Source organism: Eleginops maclovinus, chromosome 1 (assembly GCF_036324505.1).
Source record: "Eleginops maclovinus isolate JMC-PN-2008 ecotype Puerto Natales chromosome 1, JC_Emac_rtc_rv5, whole genome shotgun sequence".
Classification (NCBI taxonomy): Eukaryota; Metazoa; Chordata; class Actinopteri; order Perciformes; family Eleginopidae; genus Eleginops; species Eleginops maclovinus.
This window is the reverse complement of record NC_086349.1, coordinates 10847930-10862457: the sequence shown is the minus strand read 5'-3', so window position 1 is coordinate 10862457 and position 14528 is coordinate 10847930. Positions and strand designations below refer to the sequence as shown.

At 38.5% G+C, this 14528-nt stretch overlaps 1 protein-coding gene across 1 annotated transcript in view; it reads right to left on the bottom strand.

Moving 5' to 3' along the window:
- Nucleotides 1-9396, bottom strand: part of si:dkey-11f4.7 (piezo-type mechanosensitive ion channel component 2) — a 29604-nt gene extending 20208 nt beyond the window's left edge. The window contains exons 1-13 of the mRNA XM_063888050.1: nt 9333-9396; nt 7530-7625; nt 4859-4960; nt 4661-4706; nt 4126-4285; nt 3823-4036; nt 3134-3347; nt 2415-2610; nt 1961-2041; nt 1718-1759; nt 1467-1599; nt 1205-1359; nt 351-617 (exon numbers count right to left, since the gene is read on the bottom strand). Of these exons, the coding sequence (XP_063744120.1) occupies nt 351-617; nt 1205-1359; nt 1467-1599; nt 1718-1759; nt 1961-2041; nt 2415-2610; nt 3134-3347; nt 3823-4036; nt 4126-4285; nt 4661-4706; nt 4859-4960; nt 7530-7625; nt 9333-9396 (1770 nt within the window). The remainder of the gene's footprint in view (nt 1-350; nt 618-1204; nt 1360-1466; nt 1600-1717; nt 1760-1960; nt 2042-2414; nt 2611-3133; nt 3348-3822; nt 4037-4125; nt 4286-4660; nt 4707-4858; nt 4961-7529; nt 7626-9332) is intronic.
- Nucleotides 9397-14528: the final 5132 nt, after the last annotated feature.

Here is a 14528-nt window from a genome sequence, read left to right as displayed (position 1 = left end):
AACAGCTATGACATCACAGATTATTTTAGCCTACTGTATTTACATAATCTGAGTAGCCTACTTCTTCTACCATACTAAAACGTACAATATCTATTTTAAAAATGTAATGAAGTACAAGTAACAGCAACAGCGGTTCTTGAGTGTTTCTACTTAAAGTAGCATGAAACAGAAACACAACACCCAAGTACTGTTACTCGAAATGGAAAAACATAACGAAACTTTTTGTTATAAATATATGATATATTTATAACAAAAAGCTTTCTCGTGCTTCTGGATCATAATGGATATATTAATGTTTGTAATTAAGGTAATGGTATTTTGTTGTCCTGGGGCCTCCCTCACGGCCTCACCTTTGCTCCCAGGTGGACACAGGGCGCAGGGTGGTAGTTGTTCAGGTCAAAGTCAGTGATGACAGCCGGCGGCAGGCCGGGGTACAGCTCGGCCCGGCTGAGCCGCAGGCCGCTGAGGAAGCCCAGCAGCAGCAGCACGGTGCCGTACACCGCCAGGAAGGGCGCGGACATCATGGCGTAGCGGCGGCGGTCCCGCATCATCCAGATTATACAGGACCACACCAGCAGGGCGAAGGTCAGCCAGCTGTTGTAGGTGATACTCCACACCTAAACATACACATGTTTGATAATGTGACATTGTTCAGTTTAAAAACAGCTTTTAAAATGTATGCCTTTTTATTGTTATTACATGTTATGTTAGCTCGTTCAGGTGGCAGTTAACTCCAGCTAACTTTAGCTAGCTAATAAGCTAATTTTAGCTAACCTAGCTAAACATACTAGTTTAACGTTAAAGACCATATCTGCGCTATTTTCAATGATTTTTGTTGTTTTTTGTCTCGAAAAAGTATTATATATTATTATGTAATCCTTTAAATGTGTAAATCATTGTTCAATATCATAATACATTTGACCCTTTTTGTATTTGGGAGAAGAAAACATTAACTTTAGGCTTTGGGAAATGTTCTTTCACTACAATAATTTAATTTAAAATAGTATTCAAATAATTGTGGAATCAATCAATAGTGTAAAGATATTAAGTTACAGGGCGCTCTTGTAATTTATATAATTGTATACTTAGTTGGTCAATCTCTTTCTACTGTAACATATGAAACCTCCTCATATTATCTTACCTCCACATTACTGAGCTAACCTATGCTAGAACAATCTTTCCTTTTTTAGACATAGTGGTTTACCATCATGATGATGAGTGCGCTGACATAGCTGTGTTTTTGCACTAGCCGCCCTAAAATGACTAGGCCGCTTGGGCCTGAGGGGGGAGGCAAGGTGTCCGTTTGAGTGTTCAAGTCCTCTTCACACTTCTCCTCCATTTCTCCCTCGCCTTCTGTCTCTGGCACAAGGGAGGGAAAAGAAAAGAAAGAAAGAGTTTAGTAAGCAGATTAAGCAGACTATTAAATATATTGATATGGTTTTATGAGATTTAAGTGTGATAATTACCATGTGATGGGGAGTCTTTGCCTTCATACTGTGGTGGAGGGTAACAGTTTGTGTACCCTGCCACGTCTAACAGAGAACACAGATCATTTCTGTGGATATCTTGCCAGGAACTCCCTGGAATTAAAATCATTGGCTGCAGAAAGAGAGCACATTATGCTGTATACTTAGACCAATATTCACATGGCTCACCTTATTATCAGTCAAAAACACGATAAATCTTGAGCTCTAAAGTTACAAATAAGTTGACTAACCTCATCAGGAAGATAGGTTTCATCGTCCGTGCTACTCAAAAGCTGAAAATACAGAAAATCTTAGGTTGTTTTGTTTTTTAATTGTAAAATACCAATTTTGAAATTCTGACTTGTGTCGTGAAGTGAAATAGTATAACACTATGACTTCTGTAGCGATGCGTAGCTGATATTATTCAAAAGATGTGGACAATAGTAGAATACTGATCACTAAAATAATAAATCACATCCATGTCAGTAAGTTACCTCCTGCTTATCTCCTGAGATGTAAATGACTCGGGAGAAGCCTGGGGGATCCCCTTGACTTCCTGCTGGACTCTCACACACCTCATCCACAGCATCCTGAGAAACACAACTCTATTTGATAAGCCTGTCACGTGAGGTGATATTGTCTCAATGCCTGCATGCGCCTGTTTGTTTAGCGCTGAACCAAACTTTTGTAAAATTTCCAGTGGCAGCAGTGGGAGTAGTAGTATTCAGTATTGCCAGCCATCCAGCATTAGCCTTTCGAAGTTGGAAGTGGGCCAAAGAGTTTCAGGGAGGCTAAATGGATGATAGAATAGCTCGAATGTGTGTGTTTTGGTTAAAGAGAAAATTTACGTTTTTTTTTTTAATAACGTTTTGACCACTTTCCCAGAGTCTGAATCAAACAAGTGCCTCAGAAACACCAACGTCACACTCACACACCATATAACAGAACATCATTCTCACAAATACCACTTGTACAAACCTCCTCTGTGATGTAGACCCATTTGTGCAGCAGAGCCACCAGAGTGTAGTAGAGCAGCAGCAGAACCAAAGGGTTGATAAAGTCGGGCCAGCTGACATGTGGGTGCAGACCAAGAACGTGTGGGTCAGAACTGTTGGTTCTGATCACTCCTGTCATACCAAACAACCTGCCACAGGTAGAATGGGACGATTGGAGGATAGAGAGGGAGAGATAGTGGGAGAAATAGTTACTGGGAAATAAAAATAAATATTTAGCCTCAAACTTTATGGAGAATATAAATCTGGAGATAAACCAACCAGGAGGAAGGTAAAGGGCAATTTAAATGAAGCCATTACATAAAGGTCTAAATCTAAATACTTTTTAACTGGCAGAAATATTTGCTTTTTTCTCATTTCCCCATGCAATAAAATGTAACGTAAACAAATAAAACAGCCAACGTAAATTTGACAATTGAGGTTATTGAAGGAAAATCCAGGATATATTAACAGGTGCAGGTGTTCTGTCAAAATTGATAAAACGATGAACTGATTCTGATGTAGATGCACCTTCCATTGAAACATTTACCTGATTAATTCCCAGAAAAACTTGCAGCATATTATATTTATTTATTAGTTTATAATTGTATTTAATAATAACACCAGTGCAGTGTAATACATCAGTTCAATCCTTCTGTTTTATCCCTACTGTACCTGGCGTAGACGTCCTCTGGGGGAATAACCTGCTGGGACAGAGGCAGCTGGTAGAGGTACAGAGCCAGCAGGTGTCCTCCGCTGAAGATGGCCATCATCACACACAGAGAGCTGAAGAGCAGCATGCTGATGGAGCGGCTGAACACCCACCACCACACCAGCCCCAGGAACACCCCGAAATACACACCTGAGGTGAGCGATGGCAGCATGATACCTGAACACACACACCGACAGAGTATGTCAAGTCAAAAAGATAAATAGACAAAACATCCTGAGACACTTCAGGCAACAATCATTTCCTGTGTCTATATTTCCTAATTAATGAAATTAATGGAAAGATATATCCAAAACACCCTCCGCATGAATCTTTCAAACTAATATGTCAACAAAATAAAAATGTACCCTGGCTTTTTCCAACATTCGTATTTATATTTGTAAATGTAGGCAAATCAGATGTAACTTAATAAAATAATGCATCATTTGAATATTTAAACAAAATATTTCAGAACATTTCATTTCAATTAAATCAAAAATAATTACATTTAAAAATGTTTTTCTCAATGCAAGTAATCAACTGAGTAAGTTTCATGGAGATGTATATTAGTTAAAACGTTAACCTGATTCAGCTGTAGTGTCTCCCCTAAATACTACAATACACCTGCATGCTCACACGAGCTGCTGTAATGTACCTGCCAGTCCGAGCAGTAAAGTCACCACCACTTTCCCTGCCGTGTTCATGATCGCTGACAGCAGCAGCCTCAGTCCGGCTGCAAACACTATCAGCTTCTGGACAAACTGGGGTGGCCCCGTCTGAACCGGCACCGTAGTCTCATCTGAGCTGTCGAAGGACGAGCCCTCCGTGTCACTTTCATCATCAGACTCTGTTTCAGAGGTTTCCACTTCCTGCCAGACCCAGGACACAATCAGATTTATATCGATATGCTATCTAACGCAATGAGGAGTTACAACAATTGATGAGTTCCCGTGATTACCTCAGGGTTTGATGGCGGTATGCCATTCTCATGCAGACTGACTTGGGGCAAAGCGCGTAGAAGTTTTCGGCACAGCCTCAATATGAAGAGGGAAGAGAAGAGGAGGCCCAGGTCCGGGGCCAAGAGACGCACAATGTTCCCAGCGTCCACAGAGCTGAATCTGGAAACACACAAGCATTATCAAAGTTTCACAACAGCCGTGCTTCCATTCAATTGTCCAACAAATTTCTAGATAACTTTTGTAGTGTCGCCAGAAATACTTATCGGACAAAATGTTCCCATTTAGCTCTTCTATGTTTTGCGCCTCTAATTTTCTATCTTACATACATACAGCTATTTCTATTTGAAATCTTCATAATGTGCTTAAGAAGACATTTAAAAAAAAGATGTGTTACTTCAATACATTGATTTTCATATTGAACTAAAATCAACTAGAACACTGTCTGAAACATGTGAACTCAATTTTAAATGCTGAGAAGAAATATAAAGTACATAAAGAAAGTTTTGTCTGAAAATATGAAGTGTAGTTCCATACCTTATGATGCCCAAATGGTAGAGGACATCTTCCCAGTGGCCACTAACTGTTGAAAAAAAAAGATCATCGGTAGTTTTCTTGCTCCTGAATGTTTACATTCTTATATGACAAAGAGGATTTGTTTAAGATTAATAATCTCTTTGTTCTTCTTTCAACCCAAGTCTATTCATGGGTCTTGTGAAAATGTTTGGTCTTTACCTTTCGGGGGGATGTAGGCGAAGGGGATCTGCATGAAGCACTGCAGGGTCAGGAGGGTCAAACTAGTGCAGATGATCAGCCACAAGAACTGACCCGTTTTACCTGAATAATTAAGCAAAGGTTAGAAACCAGTGCCAAACAAAAGCGACTTAGTTAGTTTCATCTTCAGCTTCATCTTGTGAAACTTCTTTCCTATTTACTAGAAATGATGTTTATTTTCCTGCATAAATTATTTAAGAGGGATTCTAAACTTAGATAAACCAATTATACCAGCCTGGATACTTAGAGAGAGACGGCACCACCATGTAAAAGAGCTACGGCTGAAATGTGATTATACACACACGCATACACACACACATTAATTGATGGACCCTGTACTTCTTTTCAAGACCTTTTCTAGAAGAATATTTCTCAGAAACAGTTGGCATTATTTTAAATTGAACCAGTCCTGTCTTTTTGAGAGCACTTTTACAGATCAATAAGCTGGCTAAAGGGAGACATGTGAGTCTGGGTGAGCGTTATTGAGGTGGAGTATTAAAGCAGATGTTTCTCATAAAGAATCTTTTTATAAGTCAGGAAAAACCACAGCCTGGTGTAAGTGCAGGAAAGCAAGGAAACATGGTCAGGAAAAAGACAAAGGACGTCAATTTGTGTGACCACAGCCCTGGGGTCATTTTTTTTTTTTAAAGATATTTTTTGGGGGCTTTTTGCCTTTTAATCCGATAGGACAGTGGAGACTGACAGGAAAGTGGGAGAGAGAGTCGGGGTGGGATCCGGAAAGGACCACGGGTCGGGAATCAAACCCGGGTCGCGGTGTACGGTGCAGGTGCCCCAGCCAGTCGCGCCACGGCCGAGGCCAATTTGGGTCATTTTATCATTGATCCCGTAGAGGTAAAACACTCTGGGTTTAAATTTGGCTTGGCCCCCAACAATTGTTGTTTTATTGTTGTAAGTTGGTAATGCTACAGGGATTTCTTCTGAATGAACTGCACTAAACATTTAGAAAACACGTTTAGACATTACCAGCTCTTTATCAGTTAAGAGATCCTATCGATTAAAATGCTAGATCATAGAAAGACTTAAAAGAAAAACATAGTGGGTTTACTAACAGCTAATGAAACCAAAACAAGAACTACCAATAATGTTTGAGCTTCCTCTTTCTTAAATAATATCAATATATGGGGACATGTTTTTACTGGAACACATTTAAGACATTGATTTTAATAAATATAATATACCAAGGAAATGCTGTGAATGGGTAGCTTTTGGTCTGTTTTTAAACAAATGCACCAGTTCACAATCTCTAGTATTCATAGTCTGGAGTCTGAAGCTTCTATTCAAATGTCAGACATATAGAAGCAGAAATAGCAGACATGGCTCGATATTAGCTGAGCCTGCAAATGTGCTGTTGATGTTCAGGATTTTTTTTACTAAAAGCCTCATTTCACTTAAACCTCTCTGCTTCCCAATAAGGACACACATGCACTCTCCCAAGTATAGGTGGATGTTAAAAAAAAACTCATGAACCAATGCACGCAGGATGTACGCACACACACAAACACACACTTGACCACTTAGCTCAAGGAGAGCTGATCATATCAGGGAGATGAAGATAACTGGGGGATCTATGAAGCTTTCAAAGACAATCTGAAAGGCAAACAGTTTTTCGATGGAGGGACGGAAAGTGAAAGATAGATAAAAAATGCTGTGAAAATGCTGACATCACATCTTTTAATTCCTCACTGTAATTACCAGGCTATGTATAATTGATTTGACCGTTCCGACCGCATCCCCTTTACAAAGTACTTTGAGGGAGGGGTACAGATACTTTAATTCACCCGAATGCAGGGATCAATACAGAGGAAGACCACACACATATGCTACGAGCACACACACACACACACACACACACACACACACACACACACACACACACACACACACACACACACACACACACACACACACACACACAATAATCACTAGTGCTTTATCTGCGCTCCACATCCTTTTTTGTTTTTCTCTACATCAAACTTTGACGGAACAATTACAAGTCAATTCATAATTTAAGAGTTTTCAGTTCAGCAGTTCAGCGAAGTTACCGAATCAATTTTTTTTAACTTACGTTTCTGTTATTTTTTAGTATGTTCCACAAAATCACTAGACCATAAATGAAAGAAAAACATATATACACCTAAAACAATATATTAACTACTTAATTGTTTGTTATGGACTGAGGTCCTGGTGCTTCAACACGTGCAGATGCAGAACAGACAATGCGTGACAAAATGGACACAACCTGAATTTACTGAGGCGTATCACTGGAAAGGTTGAATGTATCATTTGAAATACTTACTCTAAACTACCTTAATGATAGACAAATGACACGGTGAATTTAACTTATTTTTATGTGATCATCTCAAATTGCAAATACAGATCCCTAATATTTTAAAAGACCATAAATCGATTGGAACTCAGCTGATGTTTGCATCAAGACTTATTCACTTTTATAATGAGTTCGAGCAAAAGCTTGTACTTTTATAAGTTGTATGGAAGATACAGTAACTAGCTTACATCACTTAAATTAAACTAAACTTTCATCACATTTATTTTCCATGTATTACACGCCAAATGTCCATATAGTGATAGTAGTCTCTGCAGTCGCTCTCACCTTTCATAGTGACCAGGCTGGGGTTCGGCAGCAACGGCAAGGTGAGCAGAAACAGGAAATACACCACCGACAGACCATTGTATCGGAACAAAGAAGCTGAGGTGCAGAGGGTAGAGCACAAACACTGTTAAATAAATATGGTTTGAGTAACTGTATTTCAGATTTCTACTCTACATATCACAAACAGGTCACATTAACCAAGAAAACAAATAAAACAGAGAGGCAAATCACCTGTGTGATTATAACCTGCCTCATGCTCAATTTTGAATGTTTTAACTAACACGAATGTAGTCTTAAATGAAATAACCACAGCTCATCTAAACCGCTGAGTGCAGTGTTTTATGTTATCTCTGAAACAGCTTGGAGAAACCTATGCTCAGAGATTGTTAACAATATCTTCATTTATTTGTACATTGTACAATTTAAAAAAAAATGAATCTTAACCTGTAAAGTAACTTGTAATTTAGGTTATTAAATAAATGTAATTTAAATGAAGAGTAGAATATCTGCCTCTGAAATGTGGTGAATTATAAAGTACGTCAAAACTAACTTCTTACCAGCCAAATTGGATCAGACATTTGCATCATGGCATAGAAAAGGGATCATGAGGTTCAGTGATTTATATGTAGATGGGACCTTTTTTAATTTCAATCATTTACGTCTTAAATATGACCTCCACCAAAAGGACCCATTTCGCTACTTTCAAACGCGTCAATTTGCTAAGACCCATAGCCCACAGTTTCCAAACCTTCCTAATAAATCACTTGTAGATTTAATTTTGGATGTTCCTTTTTGGTTGAAGGGTTTCACAGCACGCTCTTACACAATGATCATGTCAATAGACAATAGTTTTGTTTTGTGTGTTTAAAAAAGATGAAAAGAGTGAGAAATCTTATGTAACCTTGCTGATACGTCATTGGCACTACTAAAAAGATTTGAAAAATAGTTGCTTTCCACCTCTGCCTTGTTTTTCTTTGACATTATGAAACTAATTGTTGTCAGTCCTCCGTGTCACTCTTTGTCTTGTAAGTAAGACATTGGGTTAAACAATTGGATATAAAATGATAATTGTTTTAATTGACCCAGATTTTATCCCTATTTTTATTGCAAATTTCACTTTGTTAAATAGCTATTTAAGTTGTGTTTTATTTCGCTCTGTATCACATATTTCCTGTAATTCACTTTGGAGAATGTTGGGATCTTAACTCACATTAAAAAACATCAGAAAAACAGACAGGATCCTTGAGTGATGAATACAAGATAGGAATCAACAATTACCTATTTGCTTATTCATTACAACCTTCACAGCAGTAGCATATAAGTTGTCTGACGGTTTAAAAACCATTCGACCCTCAGCAGATCAAATGTCAATCATAAAAAAAAATCTGATCACACATTTGGTGAGGTTAAGCATCCTTGCAGCGCATAGCGGCTTGCTTGGTTTCAAAGCATTCCATAAATAGTGCCTGGAAACAGTAATCCTTAAAACTGAACCATTTTTATATTATTCGGTGTTATTTCTCTTAGAACTGGACAGACAAAAGGTCAACCATCTGCAACACACTTACTCGCTTTATTACAATATGTCCAACTCATACAACCCAAAGGGAATGAATTATAAACAGTATATACAAATTGAGATAATGCTGATACTATAAAGAAATAAAATCCACCACAAAAAGCAGCTTGTGGGAAAACAATAAGTCTAAAATTCCCTTTTTCCCCCTAGCTAAAATCCTAATAGGGACTCACAAGAAATGTAATTTTTATGAGCATACATTCATATGAATAAAACAGACTCACCAGCCAGGAGGAGCAGTGGCAGGAATAAGTTATAGAGCATCCCCACCATGAGGTCCCCTGCCATGTCTCTTTCTTTGTGTCAGAGACACACTCACAGCTCCAAGTATGATTAGCAATGTGGAGGGAAACTCCAACCTGCTCTCACATCTCTCAGAAGAACATCTGGGAAGGTTTGGTCAAAGCATCTTGCAATATAACAGTACAAACAAGAAGTGTCCGACAAACTGCAACAAGACAGAGATGAGGGCAGTCCAGTGACGAGCTGCGCTGACAGAGCAGAGTAACGGGAGTTCAAATTGTGTGAAGATGATCTTTGCTTGTGTCTCTGTCACACCCTCCTCTCCCTCCCTCACTTCTCTCTCTCTCCTAGACATAATGGGCTGTAACCCAACATCTCTGTTACTATGCTCTTACTGGGGCTAATCTAACTCAGGAGAATATCCGCTATCACTACATGACTGTAAAGCTTCCATTAATATATAAAACCAGGCCGACAACAGCAGACCAAAGTAATGACTTCTGACAAACAATATTATGACCTTAACTGATTCTGCTTTTCCTCTTTGCGCATTCATTCACGCAATATGTTGAAAGTACAGTCTGATTTCATTATTTGTGATACAGCACTGTGTTTGTTTCCGCACAGCCTCGTCAGGCTGGCTCATCATATTTGCGCTGTGGGGTGAAGGGAAGTGTATCTAATATTCATGGCTGTGAGGCCATTAAGAGCTGGTGTGACTACAGAGGAATGATCAATACCAGGACTGGGACGAGCAAAAACATTAACTTTAATCCTAAATATATAAGAAAACACTGCACTATCCTCCAAGGAGAATCGAAAATGATGTTTTGTGTGTCAAATTACTTTTTTCTCCACAACATAAACTAACAACATAAACCTGCTGAAATAGCAGCTGAGTCTGTAAAGTTGATTAAAGTCAGTAGGGAACTGATGTTATTCTTCATTGTATTGTGTGTATTAGTGTCAAGGATATTAATACAGGGTCAGGGTGGGACAGTAGCAGACATCCCTTGCTGCTTTAGAAACAAAAGAAGAGCATAACGTTACAGTGGGTTATGTATTTAAAAAACGTTTTCCTCATAAAAACCCTTACATCTCGACAGCAACCAATAAATCCACTGCTCTGACAAGGAAACCTGCTATCTAATGCTATGAAAGGGCCGTCATACTTTACAGTAGCCTTCCTGCCTCTGTACTTACCTGTGACAGCTCTAATACTATCAAAAGCTGTGTTTGGATTTTTTATTTTCGTTACATGATCATGTTGGGCGAGTGGCGCTGGAGGGAGGCCTGAAGGGATGGCTGTCAGTGTTGCCACTCTCTCACTGTCTCGCTGTAATGTTTCCATGCCGTGATTAGACATCAAAAACTCAACTTGCTGGACCTTTCCAGGGTTTATTAACCAGTGCTGGCTCTCACACGTTGTACTTACTTCAATCCAGTGTTAACAGCAGGGGGCGCAGTGATCATGAGAGCACAATGCGTTCACATGAATATCACATTGCCCTTTTTTTATAGCTTTAAACATTTGGCTGTTATACTGCATTAAACATTAACATAACAGTTATCTGGAACTCGTGCAACTCTGCTGTAACAGTATCTTTAAGACTTTTGCATTCACATTTTCGCTTTTAACACATCATCCACAAATATTATGAATACTGAAAGTGCATTAAAACTGTTTCCTGAATAAATCTTACTTCTTGTCTTAACCTGGACTCAACAGTCTCTTGAAGTTAACAATAGTTGGAAATATATACATCTGTATATACCCAAGGTATCATTCACTTGTTTAGCAGTCCATACACTATGTATAGTCCTGTAAATAGGCAGGAGGACGCCTATTGTGTCTCGTTGGATATCTGGGTGTTGTTGTGACAGTAGAGTCATCACTGACTGGATCTGCTGGGATGTCAATTAGCTCTCGAGCGATCTTCTTGAAGAATGAACAGTTCCTGACTATGCAATGTCCATCTCTTGCTGCTGTAACCATTGATCCTTTGACTTTAATCACAGTGTAGGGTTTAGTGTTGTATGGTGTGGTGATGCTTGGGCTGGCGATGAAGCACAATGTCACCTGGAGTGAAAGTGTGAGGTGTAGCATGACGATGAGTGTCTGCATGAGATTTCATCTTGGCTTTAGCCTTCTTGTCCTTCGCTCTCACTTCTGAGTCTGAGGTCTTACGGTACACGTTGCGTTGGAATAACAGTTCAGCAAGTGAGCTGTAGATCAACATGATAGACTTGTTATGCTAGTGCTGCTAGCGTATAACATTTCAAAAGAGTTGGCAACATTACGCTGGATTTTCTTTGGTTAAATTATCAACAAATCTAAGTGCTCTAGGATCGAGACTTTTCTTTACTTATTGGTTCATTATTTCAAAAGGTGCATTGCTGCCTGTCTAGCTTTAGCATTAAGCACTTAAAGTTAAGTTTTAGAATCATAAAATGTAATCTTATATTTTAACTGTGTTTTTTTCAGACTGATTCAGAGATATTTCAGTGAAGTGTTGAGTAGGTGTTTCCTCACAATTGACAATTGAAATAAAATATATTGATTGGATTTTAGGAAATAGTGATGGACATTTTTCACAATATTCTTACATTTTAGAGTTTCAACGATTAGTTGATGATGAAAATAATCATAAGTTTGAGCCCTTTGAACCCCCTTGAAAAGAAACAGTTGAGGGTTAACACTGCTATGATAAACAAGGGAAACCATAGAAGAGGATCATCATTTATCTTATTTCTTAGTTTTACAAAATGAACTCCATCTTACTGATTTCCATTTGAGCATTGTAACTCCACAACACTAACATTGTTAACTAAGCCCAAAGTAAACTAATACATTCCTTGGGTGTGTTTGTCTGTAGATTATGATGCTTCTCAGCGGACAAATAAACCCTCCGAGTCAATGAGAGGAAATCACACACTCAATTACTCCTTAGCAGTAGGTCCAAATTGATTTTGATGAGAATGAGTGCTGAGTAGGCAGCTAACATTTCATGACAGTGCAGTTTAAAAGCAGACGTGCTGAAAAAGGGTCTTGGGTGGTGATCTAGAGAAAAGTGTTTATGAGGCTTTGAGGATAGAAAGATGAAGTTCTCTCTTGTCTCAGGATTTGGATGTAGTTCAGAGTGATTCACAGCTTATCGATAATTTGTTCTCAGCTTGTTGGGAAGAGGAAGTGCAGAAGTGCATTTCCAAAAATGTAGTCACTTTTGTTTAAGCTTAAAGTCGATAACTGGCACACTGACACATGATGGTCAAATTCGTACACATTTTATTGCAATGGTTTTAAGTGAGCGCTGAACTCATATCTATCTGTTGCCAGGAAAAGTCTCACATGGGTTAGGGTTATTATATGTAAGATGAAGGAGAACATTTTGTGAAAGCATAGGACACAGGAGGAAAGGGGGCATAGCAGCAGCCAGTATTTGATTTTTTAAATTCAAATGTATGTGTTGTCTCGTCATGATAAAGGGTGTGTTTAGCAGAACAATAGGCTAAAAAGGAAGGGGGGTTGTAATTAGCTAATTTAATTATTATGCATACTGTGTATGTAAACACAATGACATAACTAATGTTTACAAAACAAACACAGAAATCGAGTAAAGACATGTTGAATTGTGTCTCCCCATCTATTAATAATTACTTCAAACAGTTGATGAACAAAGAAATGTAGAGATTTGATGTTGTGAAAAAAACAAACTGGGGGAAAAGAGGCGTAGCAGTAATGCTTTTTTACTTTAGTTCAGCAGATGGGAGCAGGCTCCTCAGAGATTTTGAGTGATTTGGCCCTGAGCCCCAGAGAGCAGCAGGTCAGCACAACACTCGCTACCGTAGCCGACCACAAAAACCAGAGGACAGCCTGGGGGGGCGGGGTCCACTCTTAGCCCGCCACAGATGCTTTTACCTTTTAATGTTACTGAGATCATTTCTGTTCTTCTTTTTTGCTCAGTTTTTGGGTAGGCATTTAGAGTTTTTTTAAACAGTGTGTGCACCTACAGTACAATAATCCTGTGTCATAACAAAAGAACAGGAATGAAATATAAAAAAGTGTACTAATTAAATCACATGTGATTGAATTATCAATTTGAAATAGCTTTTTCACATTATCTTGCAAACCTTTCCATACTTAACTATTTAGACTGATAATTTCGTCAGCTGACTATGTACCCTTAGTAAATTATTTTAAATCATCATTTTTATATCTAAATGCATGACAATTATGCATTTGTTGGGGTTGAGTTTGCAGTAAAGACATGAAACCTTCTGCTCAGAGTTGGAAGACTGCTGCCCCCTAGCGTTCAACACACCTAACAGGAGTAGAGCTGGTGGTCTTCCCCTGTGGGTACTATTAACCTTTTAATTTAACAACATAACTCATTCAAAGAAATATGATTTCATTTGAAAACAACAGATGTCCTACATTTAGCCAACAGTGGGTCAAAAAGTAGTTGTTTGTATCGTTTAGTTTTTATATCTTGCATACAGTTTTTCATTCATTTAAATGATAAAACTACTAATAGGACATTTATTATAGCAGCATGTTTTAACATGAATATTGCTGTAAAAACATTACACAGCTGGTGAGGATGATGACTGTTTGTGCAAAGAGGGTTTTATGCACCTATTTTTAAAACTTTGTGATATCTATTGTATACAGTATACTATATATACAGTATAATACTAATAGATTAAAAACATGAAAACAATGCTTTATTATTCACTCTTCTAACTGCTTTCAAATTATTCTCACTTTAGTCTCCAATCTCTTTTATTATCATCTTCACAGAGATGAGATTTATTCTGGAGTTTTTATATTGGTACAAACTGGTGTTTTAGCCACAGTCAGTGCATTGTACATTCATACAGTGATGAATTCAAGTGCCGACAAAGTGTGAAGCTGCTGGGTTCAGATACCTACCTTGTGCAATTTTCATGTCCTCTCTCTATCAATGGGTTTCCTCCAGCTGCTGCTGTTTCCTCCCACAGTCGGAAGACATGCAGGCTGAATGAATTGCACACTTTCAGAGCACACACCTTGGTGGAAATCTCTTCCTGTGATAGCTGGATGCAGCCTCTCACCTTAAACAGACTGTGTTAAGTGAAGGAAAGCCGGATGGCTCAATGAGGCCTCATGGGGTTTTTTGTGCAATCAAGTAATGGGT